The sequence below is a fragment of the Saccostrea echinata genome, unplaced genomic scaffold (genome assembly GCF_033153115.1).
Source record: "Saccostrea echinata isolate AGI-Se365-2 ecotype Australia unplaced genomic scaffold, CSIRO_AGI_Sech_v1 ptg000030l, whole genome shotgun sequence".
Taxonomy (NCBI): domain Eukaryota; kingdom Metazoa; phylum Mollusca; class Bivalvia; order Ostreida; family Ostreidae; genus Saccostrea; species Saccostrea echinata.
In genome coordinates this window covers 9,193,229-9,207,625 of record NW_026889779.1, presented here as the reverse complement: position 1 = coordinate 9,207,625, position 14,397 = coordinate 9,193,229, and the positions used below count along the sequence as shown (strand labels likewise).

The 14,397-nt window shown below is 31.6% G+C and overlaps 1 protein-coding gene across 2 annotated transcripts; it reads left to right on the top strand.

The window, feature by feature from the left end:
• The first annotated feature begins 1,130 nt into the window (after positions 1-1,130).
• LOC133197233 (retinoblastoma-binding protein 5-like) lies at positions 1,131-13,969 on the top strand. 2 transcript variants are annotated; one of them, XM_061333158.1, is made up of 17 exons: positions 1,131-1,208; positions 1,580-1,605; positions 4,031-4,203; positions 5,142-5,282; positions 5,934-6,021; positions 6,200-6,271; positions 6,386-6,495; positions 6,807-6,926; positions 7,537-7,690; positions 7,819-7,890; positions 8,019-8,136; positions 8,560-8,626; positions 9,545-9,644; positions 9,927-10,050; positions 12,198-12,319; positions 12,758-12,784; positions 13,856-13,969. In XM_061333158.1, exons 1-17 carry the CDS (start codon positions 1,190-1,192, stop codon positions 13,859-13,861), a joined length of 1,539 nt encoding a protein of 512 aa, XP_061189142.1. In that variant the 5' UTR covers positions 1,131-1,189; the 3' UTR covers positions 13,862-13,969. The 2 variants fall into 2 exon arrangements, with proteins under 2 accessions (XP_061189142.1, XP_061189143.1); XM_061333159.1 differs by lacking the exon at positions 12,758-12,784.
• Positions 13,970-14,397: the final 428 nt, after the last annotated feature.

The window sequence follows — 14,397 nt, the reverse complement described above, 5'->3', positions numbered from 1 at the left end:
TACTACATAATGAACGATAACTCGTACTATGAACGATAACTTGTGTTCGCCTACCTGTACATTGTACCATCTAGCGTTAACCCCTATTTACACCCTTTCTCCTACGCATTCAAAGGCAATATTTATCAATATTTGAAATTTTAATTCTTTTCCCCCAGACACTCTCCTTCCCATTTATGCCCTAAAATCAGCCCATTCCACCCCGTATACATCCGAAGACATATTTATGAATATAAATATGAAAAAAACTGTGTTTTTATATGGCACTATACTTGTAACCTGTGATAACTTATACTTTCTAACATCAAAATAAGGGTTACAAACTCAAACATGTATTTTAATTTCCTTTTTATTTTAATTTGTTTATTGTTTACTCGTTTATTTTCTATAATTATATGTTTCATTTTAAACTTGTTATTATTATTGAGCACGTAGAAAATTGAAATCACGCCCCCCCCCCCTTTCCAATGAAAGGCCTTATATTGTTCTTTTATTTTATTGATTAGGTAAACGGAGACAATGGCCTCGAAATAGTATGAAAATACAACAAAACAATGGGTTAATCTAACGAGGTCATTATAACGACCATAGAATTTGCGAAATGCTGACTTTAGAAAGCCCTGCAAGATCAACATATTTGTCAGTATCCAATGACGTCGGTAACCAAAGTAAAAAACAGTGAATAACATGGGGTTGCTGACATTGAAAGGGAGAAAAGGAGAAGACTTAAAAGAGAGAAGGGGAGGTTTAAAAAAGGACAGAAAGGGAAAGGGGAAGGATACAAACTGTAAAGCAGCTTCAACCTTTATATTTGGCCTTTTCTGGGATTTTTTTCACAGTCTTAAGATAAATGAATAAATAATGTATAAAATATCCAACAAATAAAAACGTTAAAATTCTGACACATTCGGTCTTTTTCCGTCAAGTCAGCCGAGTGGCGTTAAAATTAGCACTGGTTCTCTGCCCTTGTCAGTTGATTCCAATCTGCCACTAGGAATTACAAGGTTTCTCAGGGCTCTCGCGCCCGTTAAGCAATGTCAGAGAACCAGTCTATGAGAAAATGAAAGTAGATTTTGGTCAACCAATGAAAATGCAGATAATAAAATAATTGTGCCGCGAGATGTAAACACAAAGCCAAAGAAGATTGAAAGAATGGAAAATCAGAAAATATAAAAAAAAAAAATTGAAAATGAATTTGGAACTTTTAGGTATCAACTTTGTAGTATTTATATATTAAGACAACTGCATGCATTGAAGTTTGTCATAAAACTTATATTTCATCAGATTACAGGAAATGAAAGATAACTTCTTCTATTTCGAATTGCCTCGTTAGTATTTATTACCGTGTGTGAATTTATATATTGATGTTCATTTTTTCTTATTGAACCTATAAGAAATAAAGTATAATTTTATATTTTGTGGAGTCGTTATTGACCTTACTCTGGGCTTTCATAATCAGTTTATAAAATTTGTGAAAATAAACTATGTTATTATATGATATAGTTTCCAATCTAACAGGAGAGAATGAATAATGATTATGTACTGAATTCGGTTTTTGTTTCTTTCTCTTTTTTTATAGAATCTTTTGGGCAGAATTACCCAGAGGTATGTTCACTTATATTACTATTTATGATGACATTTCAGATCTTGTATTCCTGAAGTAAGGATCTAATTTTTTATTTAAACTCACAAACAATCTGATACAGTAATGTAGTTTATCTTTCTTGGAATCCCTGTCCATTTGCCCAAAAAACATGTTCACCCTTGAAATCAACCTTGAAATCATGAAAAAACAAGAAGTTATTCCCAAAGAAGATGGGTGAAAATGACGAGCGAAAAGCCTATAGTGTGACAAACATGAAGGTGGAAAATTAAATCTCAATTATATCAAAATTTTCCTTCATATTTCATCTAACATTAAAATATACTTTATGTAAAATCTCTACAATTTGCAAAAATCTCACAAAGATTGAAATTATTTGCTTATGAAATATTGTGCACACACTAAAGAGGGCAAAAAGAGTCATTTTCTCATACTATAACACTATTTTTCGATATGAGTGGGTCTTTGCTCCATTTTTTTGAAAGTTAATCCTCTAAGTTTGCATAAAAATGTACATTTTTTGGTTTCCTAAAATATGGAGCAAAGACCCACTATACCTTAAAAATATACTTTTATGACATATCATTTGCATCTTTTCCTTGAAATACTTGAAGTCCATTAACTCAAGGGTCACATCACAAACATGATTTAAATGCCACTATTCGTCAGATCTTGCCTAGTCTAGTGGTTAGCGTGCTAGTCTTGAAAGAAAATGATACTCAGGATTTTTATTGCGAGGGTTCGAACCCCCATGAATATCACATCATTTTTTTTAATAAAAGAATAAATTTTCCGAGAAAATTTTCCTCAGAAAAGTTTTGTTTATCATAATTTCAATAATGAAAACTTTACTCTAAATACTGAATTCACAAAATGAATATGATTTTTATATATTTGAAGCTATAGGCTTTCTGCACGCTATGTTTGACCATCTCCTTTACAGTAATAGAAATAAAAACAATTAAATCTGCAATTAACTTCTTTGTGATAAACATTTTAATTTGGATTAAAGGCAATATTGGAATGTAAATGCAAATTTAAAAAAAAGAAAGAAAGAAAGTGAAGAAAATAAAAAAAATCATGAAGCTTATAATATTGATTATATTAATGATAATGTCTTTAACTCACAGACTGCATTTATTCCAATTGAAATGCCCATTAAATGATTTACCAGGGTATTATTTATAGCCATATAAAATATCATATTTCCCATTTGCTTTTGTAGGATTTTTTTTGATCCATCAAATTTTTTTTTAACTTTGCAAGGTTTTAACAAAGACTGTTGTTTAAAATTTACCGGTAATATTAGTATTTAATATATACATGTTTTCCTGATAAAGTACCAGTATCAGTGAAAAAAAGTTGGGCAACACATTACAAGGGCAAACAAGTTTTAGGGCATGCAGACTCAGTTGGACAGGTACATAATAAACATAGGGTGAAAACACCTGATTGTGTGTGGCATAATGTAGCTCTTTGTTGTGTCCAAATATTACGGTATAGCAGGATATTTCAACGGGATGCTAATTTTGGCTTAATGTTTTAGCAGTTTTAATTTTATAGTAGCCCACTAAAATTTTAATCACTAAATATTAGGGGTGTGGGAATGTCGCTAGAGTGTATCATGATACAATGGGACTCTATCATGATACATATTGCTATCTTTCACCTTGCATATTTTTTTTTATATAATTTGCATGTCTCTGTTCTTAAATTAGGAACTCTCAATCACAATGTGATAGGATAAAGTTGTAGATTATTTCATCAAAGTCACAAATACATGAATTAGCATTATAAAAGCTCTGAACACATGCAAAACAGCTTGAGTAAATAAAGAAAATCACTTTTATTAGATTAAATTCAAAAGAAATTATATAAATTGCTTAAAATATTATATATCGTGATACATGGGTATATGGTTTTTGTACCGTGATACAGTACAATTTTTTGTGTATCATGGCATACTTGTATATCTCACTCTGAATATCATTACACCCCTACTGAATATGCACCCTTGTAAGTAAGTTCAGAATTCAAGAAGGATCTCTTTGATCAGTTTGTTGTTAAACATGACATCTTTCATCTGGTATTAGTTTTATTCAAACTCTTGCATAAATCGGTATTCAAATGTACTAAAAACTCATCTGGAAGATGAACTTCTTTTCTTTTGTAACATTGTTGAAGTCCGAGTCCACTTAAAAAAAGTTCCACCAGAATTATTGGCATACCTTTGAGCAAGCAAATAGCCAAATTTTACACCAGCTAAAAAAACACTATACAGTATCCTATTTAAACAAATAACAACAGTTAAGAATCAAAATTTATTATATTGAGTGTTGAAATTATATAATTCTTTAATGACAAAAAATAAGTAATATTTTTCAGTGTGTGAGTATGTGAATAACAAGGTATGTTATTAAATTGTAGGATTTTGATGGTGCCTTGGACTGTATTAGCATTGCCATTACCTGTGCCTTCAACAGACAGGGAACTTTATTAGCAGTGGGGTGTAACGATGGTAGAATTGTCATATGGGATTTCTTAACAAGAGGGATTGCAAAAATAATTAGTGCTCATGTCCACCCAGTATGCAGTCTAAGGTGCATGCCCTTTATTTATTTATATATTTTTTTATTGAATTCTTTACTGTTTTTCTTCAAAATTGCTTTGCAACAGAGAGGCAAAAAAACTAAAGAAATGTTATTGACATTACAGTCAAACCTTGTTATCTTGAATCCTGGGACCAAGAAAAAACTTCAAAATATCTGATTATTCAAGATATCAAGGGTTAAATTACTTAAAGAAAAAGTGGATGGGACTTTTATCTCACTTTGACATATCCATAATAGATACATGTAGTTTTCATATGATGTATTTTCTCTCCAAGTTATTTCCCTTGGCCACCATCTTGGTGGTCAACATGGTAATTTTTCCTCTTTGTCTTACCAAATTTAAGAGGTTGTAGCAGAAATATTTGGGGAAAAATCTTTATAGAATAAAAACTATGAAATAAAGGAGGCTTTAACAAATGTACATTTTTCAGAAAAACAATGCTACCTACCCCACAAAGACCAGTATAAAAAGTTAAAGTTGGTTGAATAATGAAGGAATATGGGCATGTTGACCTCCAATATGGTGGCCAATGGGAAATAACTCTTGCTAATTTAGGCCTACTGAAAACTATCTATATTCAAGATATAGAAATTTGAGATAACGAAGTTCAACTGTAATTAATAAATGCATTTTAAAAACGTTGCCATAAGACCCCTCATTGTTAACAATTGCTTGATGATAGTTAAAAATAGTATTCTGGTATTATGCTAAATCAATGATTCAAGAAGAAAATACAGTTGAACTTCGATATCTCAAATACCATGAATATTTTTAACTGATTTGGAAGTACCAACCAATTATTCTTTAAGTATTTTACCCTCGATAATCTCGAATCCTTGAATATCTCAAAGTTTTTTCTCAGTCCCATTGAGTTCGAAATAACAAGGTTTGACTGGAAAGAATTATTTTTGCTACTGTTCTCTAGCTGGAGCCGGAATGGGAAGAAACTGTTAAGTGCAGCAACAGATAACACAGCATCAATATGGGACGTCGTGTCAGCAGAGTGTGATAAAACATTCAGGTTTCCTTCTCCCATCCTCAAAGTGCAGTTTCATCCCCGGGACAGGTACTGATTGACTTATTAAATATATAGGTTGTTGAATAGTATAAGTTATCTTGTGTCTCATCTGTATATATTTACATCCACTGAATATTATTTCCTTTATTTCTTATAAAAACCATTGCTGTTAATCAGTCCATAATTAACACTAAGAATGCCACCTGCATAGATTTCTTAAGCAACAGCTGTTCCATCAATTATGCATACAATGACATACACATCTATATTACAATATTTAACATATTTAATTTACTTTGAATGTTTTTTTTATAAAGATATAAATATAAACAATAAAATATCTATCTTTGTTAGTACGGGAATTAACGTTGCAGCTATTGCAGAAAAAAAAATTCACATAACCCGCTTACGGGGGTTATGTATTTTTTTCTGCAACAGCTGTGACATTAATTCCTATACTAACAACCAAGAAAGCATTTTATTGTTTAAATTTTGGCAGTTTTAATGATAAATCAACATTTTTTAATTTAAGGTGTTTCTAGATCTAGATTTGAGATTTGCAAGATATAGAGATTTGCATCTTTTTGGGGTCTTAGATTTCTAAAACCAAAGTGGCATATCATAGTATTTCATTTAAAAAGTCTGTAATGATTATATAATAAGTGTTATATTTTTTAAAGTTTCATTTTGTTTCTCCAGTAAACAGTTTCTTGTGTGTCCAATGAAGCATCCTGCTGTATTAATGAACATCAGTGGAGAACATAGAGTTGTACCTCTAGATGATGATGTAAGATTATAGTCAAATAAATTCATAAGTTAAAGTAGGGAGAAAAATTTTGATTTTCAAAAAAACAAAACACAGTATAAATTATTTTTGGTTTCAGGGTGTTGCTTGGGATCATATTTTGTGAAGATTAGACTGTTTTTCTTCTTAAGATTGAGTATAGCATTTTTTTTTCTTTTAGTCTGACCTTAACATTGTTGCCTCCTATGACAGAAGAGGTAAACACATCTACACAGGAAATGCCAAGGGCAGGGTAAGTCACATACCTGTCATTTTACTGATGCAATTTTGAACATGCTACTGTGCAATATTCAGCATCTGGATATATACATGTATGTTTTTATATATTAACTCATTTCTTTGATAGATCTTGGTATTTACATGTAACAATTTGGATCTGAAGGCCTCATTTAGAGTAACAACTGGAACACTCAATACAACTGCTATTAAATCTATTGAGTTTGCCAGAAGGGGGGAGTAAGTTTAGTGGCAGAATTATTTCACTGTATTATTTTAGCTTTCTTAATTGTTTGCTAGCTCACTAGAGTCAGAAGCTGAAAAGAGTTTTTGATGGAAGTTTGTCCATTATATGTCTTTCATCTGTCTCTTATCTGTTAACTATCACACTTTTTGACTACTAAACTTTTATATAATATTTATGCTTAAAATGATGCTCATTTACAACTGTATGTAACTGAAAATGGTTCCTGGACTGTAATTTAAGATTATGGCTTCATAGTAAAGGAAAGTGAGTGTCCATCTAACACATGTATGAACACTTTTTGCAGGTGTTTCCTTGTTAATTCAGCAGACCGTATCATCCGAGTTTATGAGAGTGGAGAGGTCCTCGCCTGTGGTAAAGATGGAGAACCAGAACCAATACAGAAACTTCAGGATCTGGTCAATAAGTAAGGCACCAGATTCTTAAAATGTCACAGATTTGTACTGTTGTTGTTATGAAAAATGGTAATATCAAATGAACAAAAATGCAAGGCATATGACCAGTACTAATTTTTATCTACCTTTTTCACAATTATTTAAGAAATAATGTATCATTTTTAAACATCTATCGGGATATAAATACGGGTTGGTCACGAGATCAAATTCCATAAAGCCCTTATACTTATATTTACATTCATGACTTATTCATATTTTATATTTTCCTAATTATAATCTTTCACGTGTTAAATGTTTTATTTTTCAAACTCAACGGCACGTATTTGATCCATTGATTGCGCGTCAACCCTTTATGACGTCACTGAGAAATTACGTCGAACGTTTATGACGCGAGGAACCCGTGTTTATACAGATATAGATACACGTTGCTTTTAATAGTGTTATATAAAAGAAAACATTTGCAAATGTAAATATTATTGAATGTGAATTTAGTAATTTGTAATACAACATATATTACATGTTTGTGACAATACTCCACGTATACTGGTAAAATTACAACAAAACAAGCTGTTAACAGAACAAAGGATTTCATCGTGATGAATTCACTACTGTTCTCTCCAGGCTTTTGTGGAAGAAATGCTGTTTTTCTGGGGATGGGGAATTCATTGTGGCAGGGTCTGCCAGACAACACTCACTCTACATCTGGGAAAAGAGTGTCGGGAATCTGGTCAAAATCCTCCACGGAACAAAAGGCGAACTTCTGCTGGATGTTGTGGTAAGAAATATTGGGGTAAATGAAAACTTCATTTCAAATGCACATGTAAAATATACATTCTGTATTAACATGTCACGTTAATGAAGAACAGAATTATAGGTTTTTATATATTAAGTATGTTATTGCAGTGGCATCCTGTACGACCAATCATAGCCTCAATATCCAGTGGTCTGGTGTCAATATGGGCTCAAAATCAAGTTGTAAGTATTCATACAGTACATAGATTACAAGAATGAAAATATAGATCTTCCAAGTATTTACTTTTACTCATATAATGCCTTATTAATAATCTAGCCTGAATGTTTTAATTAATTCTTGCTATTGATAGGAAAACTGGAGTGCCTTTGCACCAGATTTTAAGGAATTAGATGAGAACGTTGAGTATGAAGAGAGAGAGTCGGAATTCGATGTCGAGGATGAGGACAAAGAAAAAGAGGAAACAAAGGGTTGGTTTTGAAATAACAAATGTGATATAAATTTTGTTCATAATAAAAATCCTATTTTTGTAATAACCATGGTAATTAAGTTTTCAAAGTCACTTATTGAAGGTTTTGCATTGATAGTCATACACTCTACCTGGATGCTAGCCAACACAAAAGTAATCCCTAGCCATGGCCATTGACAATTAACAGGCTGTGTTGTCCAAGTCAATGCTGATAAAGTTCCCCTATCTAAGAACACAATTCAGTAAAGTAAAGCATTAGGTTTGGATGAAATTACCAATGTACCAGTTACTGGAGTTATCCACATACAAGAGAATATTTTGCTCTTAATATTTTGTTTTGATATACATGTATTGATAAAGCCATAGACACAGTATAATTCAGTGAATGAGATACAGTGTATTTAGATGTGTTGATTTGATTCAGGACCTGATGAAGAAGATTCTGAGGTTGATGTGACCACCATTGAACCTATTCAGGCCTTTGTCAGCAGGTAAAGAGTATTTTGTACACTGGCCATTAGACCTCGTCATGCCACTGTGAGCAAGTGTTTTAAACAATAAAAAATTCAGGCGTTTATCAGTAAGTTTGCAGGGTCAGTACATTTAACATAAAGTACATATATTGAGGTGATTGTCAAGTTGTTAACAGATTGATAGTGTTATTTTACTGGAAATATGGTAATATTTAAGAATTATGTACAGAAAGTATTGAAATTGCTAGATACAATGTATGCAAGGGGTGGATTCAGGTTCTTGTGGTGGAATGGATTAAGTCATCTTAGGAGAATTTATATACATGTACAAAGAAAGATAACTTCATACACTTCCCCAATCACAGATGTAGAAGAAAATTGGGTACATATATTGAATCCAAAAGTATTTACTTTGTCTGCAGAAAGACTATGAGCAAAATTTCATCTGTTAATACCATTGGCCTCATGCACAAGAATAGATGTGTTAATTAGATCAGGCCTCTATATGACCTCTAAAATTTAGGCGCAACTGGCTCCTAATCAAAAAAATTTAGTCACCATGGAAAATTTTTAGTCGCCAGGAAAATTTTTCTTAGGCGCCAATTTAAATACTGATAAAAGTCAATATTTAGAGACATGTTCATTGCTAACTTTTAGACATTTTCTGCTCTTTATTAAAAAAAAAATGTTGAAATTTGTTTATAGTTAAGTAATATGACAATTACTAAGTCAATTTAAGTGCTAGTTAGAGCCCTGCCATGTCAATTTAAAATGGTCGCCACTTTGGCGACTTATAGAAAACTTTAAGGCACCAATCATAATTTTTAGGTGCCATGGCGACTAAATTAGTCGCCAATTAGAACCCTGCATTGTGTAATTTTATAGATTTTTCACTTTTTGCATAGTTATCTATATGAAATTTATTTCCTGTTGTAGTGATGAGGATGAGGAGGACCAGGAAGCTCTACTTTACCTTCCTGTTTCACCAGACATTGAGGAACCTGAGGAATCAGCCTGGGCACTTCCTCCTGAAGCAGTAAGTACAATCTGTACTGTAGTACAACAGTATTATGTTATAATGTTTAATGTCATTATTTCTTCATAATTCATGCTATAATGTCAAATGTCAATATTATTTCATAATTCATGCTTTGGATGGTGGAATATATATATCGTAATTTAAGAATATTACAAAAATAAATTTCAAGTACACATTTACTGTAATTTAAAGATCAGTAAACCATATTTCTTTTGGGGAACTTATTAAATGAGTGGAAGATGACTTAATGTAATCTGTGTTGGATTTGTGTTTCTTTAGGTGGCAGAAGAGGCACAGGCTCAGGAAAAGAAGAGGAGCCAGTCCCACACGGACAACACCCCCTCCCCAAAGAAAAAGAAAGTAAAGACACTAGATGTGGATCTTCCTGATGCTCCCATTGATGGTAGGCAAAAATCGGACATTTCTCTTGCAGTTCAATTGCAGGCTCTTAAACTTTATTCTTCTTTAGTTGATAGGCAGGGTTTACTTTGCTTCTCTTTAGCTTGTGGGCAGAGTTTACATTTGTCTGTAGATGGAAGACAGGGTTATTTTTTTTTTTTTATCTCACATGATGGAAGGCAGAGTCATGGTTTCATGGTTTCAATCTATACCCACTTCTACTGGGAGAAGTGGTGCTAATTATATTCCTTTCTTGAAAGCATTTATATATATATATATATATATATATATATATATATATATATATATATATATATATATATATATATATATATATATATATATATATATTTATATTAGGGATGGCAATCGAATACAGAATTGCCAATCGGTTAACCGCAAGACGTTCCGATCGATTAGTCGGTTAATCGTATCAAAAATTCTCGACATAACTACACTCAAATAAGTAAGCCTATAAAGATGTTCTTGTAGTAATATTATGCTTATATTTATATATGATCAGAATACTACATATATTGTATTTCAATTCTAATGGGCAAAAGAAAAAAGGAAAAAAAAAGAAAAGAAAAAATTAAGAAAACCATGAAACATCCTGAGGTTGCAGATGCATTAAAAAAATTTCAGAAAAGATGTCACGGAAGTTCATTCTGCATTGTCACCATAATCAAAATGAAGTCTGAATTATCGCTTGTCTTACGATGTTTGTTTTAGAATATAATTTGATAGGTAACTGTAAAGGATAGAAGAGGTAAGGTACACATTATAATCAGTTCACAGTAGTCAACGATCATTAATTAAAATCATTAAAGAAACACAGGACAGGATTGGTAGGGACATGTGTTTAAACAGCAATTAACGACTCGAACAGTGACCAATTACCTCCACGCGATTTTAATCTGGAGAGCCTTAATTATTTCCGAATCAAATAGATAGATGAATATAGCTAACATTTCAGAAAATTTTATTTGTATTTTTTAAATTGAAATTTCAGGAAATTATATTCCAGTTTACAGATATATTAATTTTTTTTTTGACTAACCGATTCCAGATTTTCTAACCGATTACCATCGTTCCGACCGATTAACCGGTTAACCGATTACAAATTGCCATCCCTAATATATATATATATATATACATATATATATATATATATATATATATATATATATATATATATATATATATATATATATATATATATATATATATATACAGTCAAACCTTGTTATCTCGAACTCGAAGGGACCGAGAAAATACTTTGAGATAACTGAGGATTCAAGATATCCAGGGTTAAATACTTAAGGAATAAGCAGTTGGGACTTCAAAATCACTTCGACATATCCATGGTATTCGAGATATCCGTGTTCGAGATACCAAAGTTCAACTCTCTCTCTATATATATTAGGGATGGCAATTTGTAACCGGTTAACCGATTACTCGGTTGGAATGATTGCATTCGATTAGAAAATCTGTAATCGGTTATTCGGAAAAAATAAAATATTTGTTAAATTGAACACATTTTTTCAAAATTTATCTAAAAAAAGGAAATCTCTGCACAAAGGATGATCATTTAGGATTTAACGGATCTAATTTGGACGTACATGTAATTATAAATCTCAAGATTGAGACCGTAGCATAATTGGTCAGTTTATGTAGTGTTAATTACTGTGAAAACACCATGTTGTTACCCCAACTGTACTGTAATTCTTTAATGATAATAATTGAATCATTGAGCACTATGAATTGGCGTGTTTGTCGTTTTCAGTTTTCAATCCAATTTAATTATTAAACAAACATTGTAAATTAAGGGCTTAAGAGTTCACATGTAGTTTTGATTATCATAGTGAAAATGCAGAAAGAACTTTTGTGTCATCTGCTCTGGAAAAACATCAAAGATTTCTTAGGCTTTTTTTCATGGTTTTCTCATCATCTTATTTGGGTATATTTGTGTATATGGACAGAGCTACTTGAAAAACAATTGTCAAGAAAATGTGCATTTTGATACAATTAACCGGTTAATCGGTCGGAACGTTTTGTGGTTAACCAATTAGCAATTCTGTAATCGATTGCCATCCCTAATATATATATAAAATTAAAGATTAATATTTGATTAAATCATTTCCATTGTAGAAATTCATCCTTTATTAAATGTGAAGAAACCTAATGAAAAAGGACAGAAAAAATCAAGTAGGCCAAAGCAGCCCAAGACTTCAAAACCAGACAAATCAAAAAGCAAGGGAAGACTTGATGATGTGAGTACAACATAATAGCTATTTTTACCTACCTCAGTCAAATGCTCTGGAAACTAAAGAGTACATGAGATTGGCAGTGAATAAGTATGAACTTGGAGATTTTTTTTTAAATTTTGAGTGTTGGATACAATTAATATTTCACCTATAAATGGGTATTTGAAAGTAAAATGTAATTATAGCTTTACTTTTCTATTAGTGAGACCATCTTGGAGTGCTTCAAAAGCATTTAAATATACACTGTTCATTAATTTTTCACTAATTTATTTTAAAAAATCCAGATTTACTAAAAACATTTATTACATTTACAGTTTTTATTCATTTTACATACTTTGTGTGCAAAGAACACAACTGAAAAATGTGGATGTACTTTAAAGTGTGAAATCCAATACACCAGCCTTTGATTAAGTAATGTTTTATGTATCGAAACCAATCTTTCAGATGTATGGAGCATCTTCGTTTTCCTGGGTATGTGAAGTGGAGAACGTTTTATCTGCTTAAAGCTTCATGCTTCCCCACTGCAACCCATACAAAATCTCCAAAAAAATACAATATGTACACTGCAAACACCCTCAAGATTTGGACAGTGCAAATATTACAGAAATTCTAGATATATACATACATGTACTAACAAACATGTATTTCTTCTATATGATCTGGTAGAAGCATCACTGTACACAATCAGCTGATTGGAAATATACACCCATTTAATGGTATCTCCACTGCTTTTATGGTGCTGTGCTGCTCTTAAAAATGTGTTTAATCATTTTCATGTTTTGTTGGTGTTCATTCAATAACTTGTAGATTTATTTATTCTTTACAGGTATCCTTAGCAATCAATCACAATTAGTACATTTTCATTGGTTTATAGTATTGCCATATTGTTTTAAAAAAGGGATGTTTATGTTTTCCCAGATAACTGGTCCTTACGTAGAAGTTTCTAATCATCTACACAAAAAAGTATCTGCATCCAAATTGCATCTTGAGCAAAAAATGTTTTGAAAGTTGTAATTTTATTTATGGGACTTTATATCAAACCAGGAGTTGCAATTTTATTTATGGGACTTTATATCAAAACGGGAGATGCAATTTGATTTATGGGATTTTATATCAGAATTTTTAACAAGCAGTATCATATAATTATTCTTTACAAAATACATTTATATTGCCTACATTTTTTCTCTCTGTAATTAATTTTAAAATGGAAGGAAACATTTTATTTAGTACATGTACATTGCATCACACTTGTACTAATAAGAATGCAGCATATGTAACTTTATAATGGGTGTTTTAACATACCACAGTAATCTTCGTAGATCTTTTTTTTTTCTTTCTAGTGTGGCACATCCATGTATAAATTTACAGTTAAAATTTTCATCCCTATGAAAAATGCATTTCCACAGAAATTTGTCAAAAACCAATTTAACTTCTCTTTATTTGAACTTTTAACAAAATATTGACATGTTCCCTCCTATGTAATGTGTATGGACGATGTTGTACAACATGAGAAATGTCTGAATATTTTTTTTTTCTATTCAGTCTTGATAGATTTGGTAAAGAAGTTTATTCTGCAAGAAGAGGCAGCCCTGCACTGAAGACTTCAGTTTGTCACATCAGACAGAATGGAGGAGTGTCTACAAAATGTGTTCATCTCACATACCCATACCAAACCATTCTCACAATTTGCTCATGAGCAGCTCACGTGAGGACTAACCAGATTTCCTCACCTGAGTTGCTCACGTGAGTCTCATGTGCAATTTAACATGCAAATTAGGTGAAATGCTCACGTGAGCAGGGTTCTGCACATTAGCATTTTTTGCTCATGTGAGGAATCATTTTGCTCACCTAAAATATTTCTCACATGAGGCTCATGAGTCTCGTGCAACAATTGCTCACTTGAACAAGCAACAATAGAACAAAATTCAGATTACCAACATTATATAATTATGTAATTTTAAAACACAATTCATCAACTACATTTTAAATACTCTTGAGCAACATGTTCATGTAAATAGATGCATGGATTGCATAATTATGTTCAGTGAACTTCATTTTTTAAACTTAAAATGAAATAAAAAATT

Excerpts from the sequence above, each read along its gene's own strand:
- LOC133197233 (XM_061333158.1), top strand. Across the intron at positions 6,496-6,806 it reads GAGTTTGCCAGAAGGGGGGA|GTGTTTCCTTGTTAATTCAG; the intron begins GTAAGTTTAGTG and ends CACTTTTTGCAG. Across the intron at positions 7,891-8,018 it reads TATGGGCTCAAAATCAAGTT|GAAAACTGGAGTGCCTTTGC; the intron begins GTAAGTATTCAT and ends TGCTATTGATAG.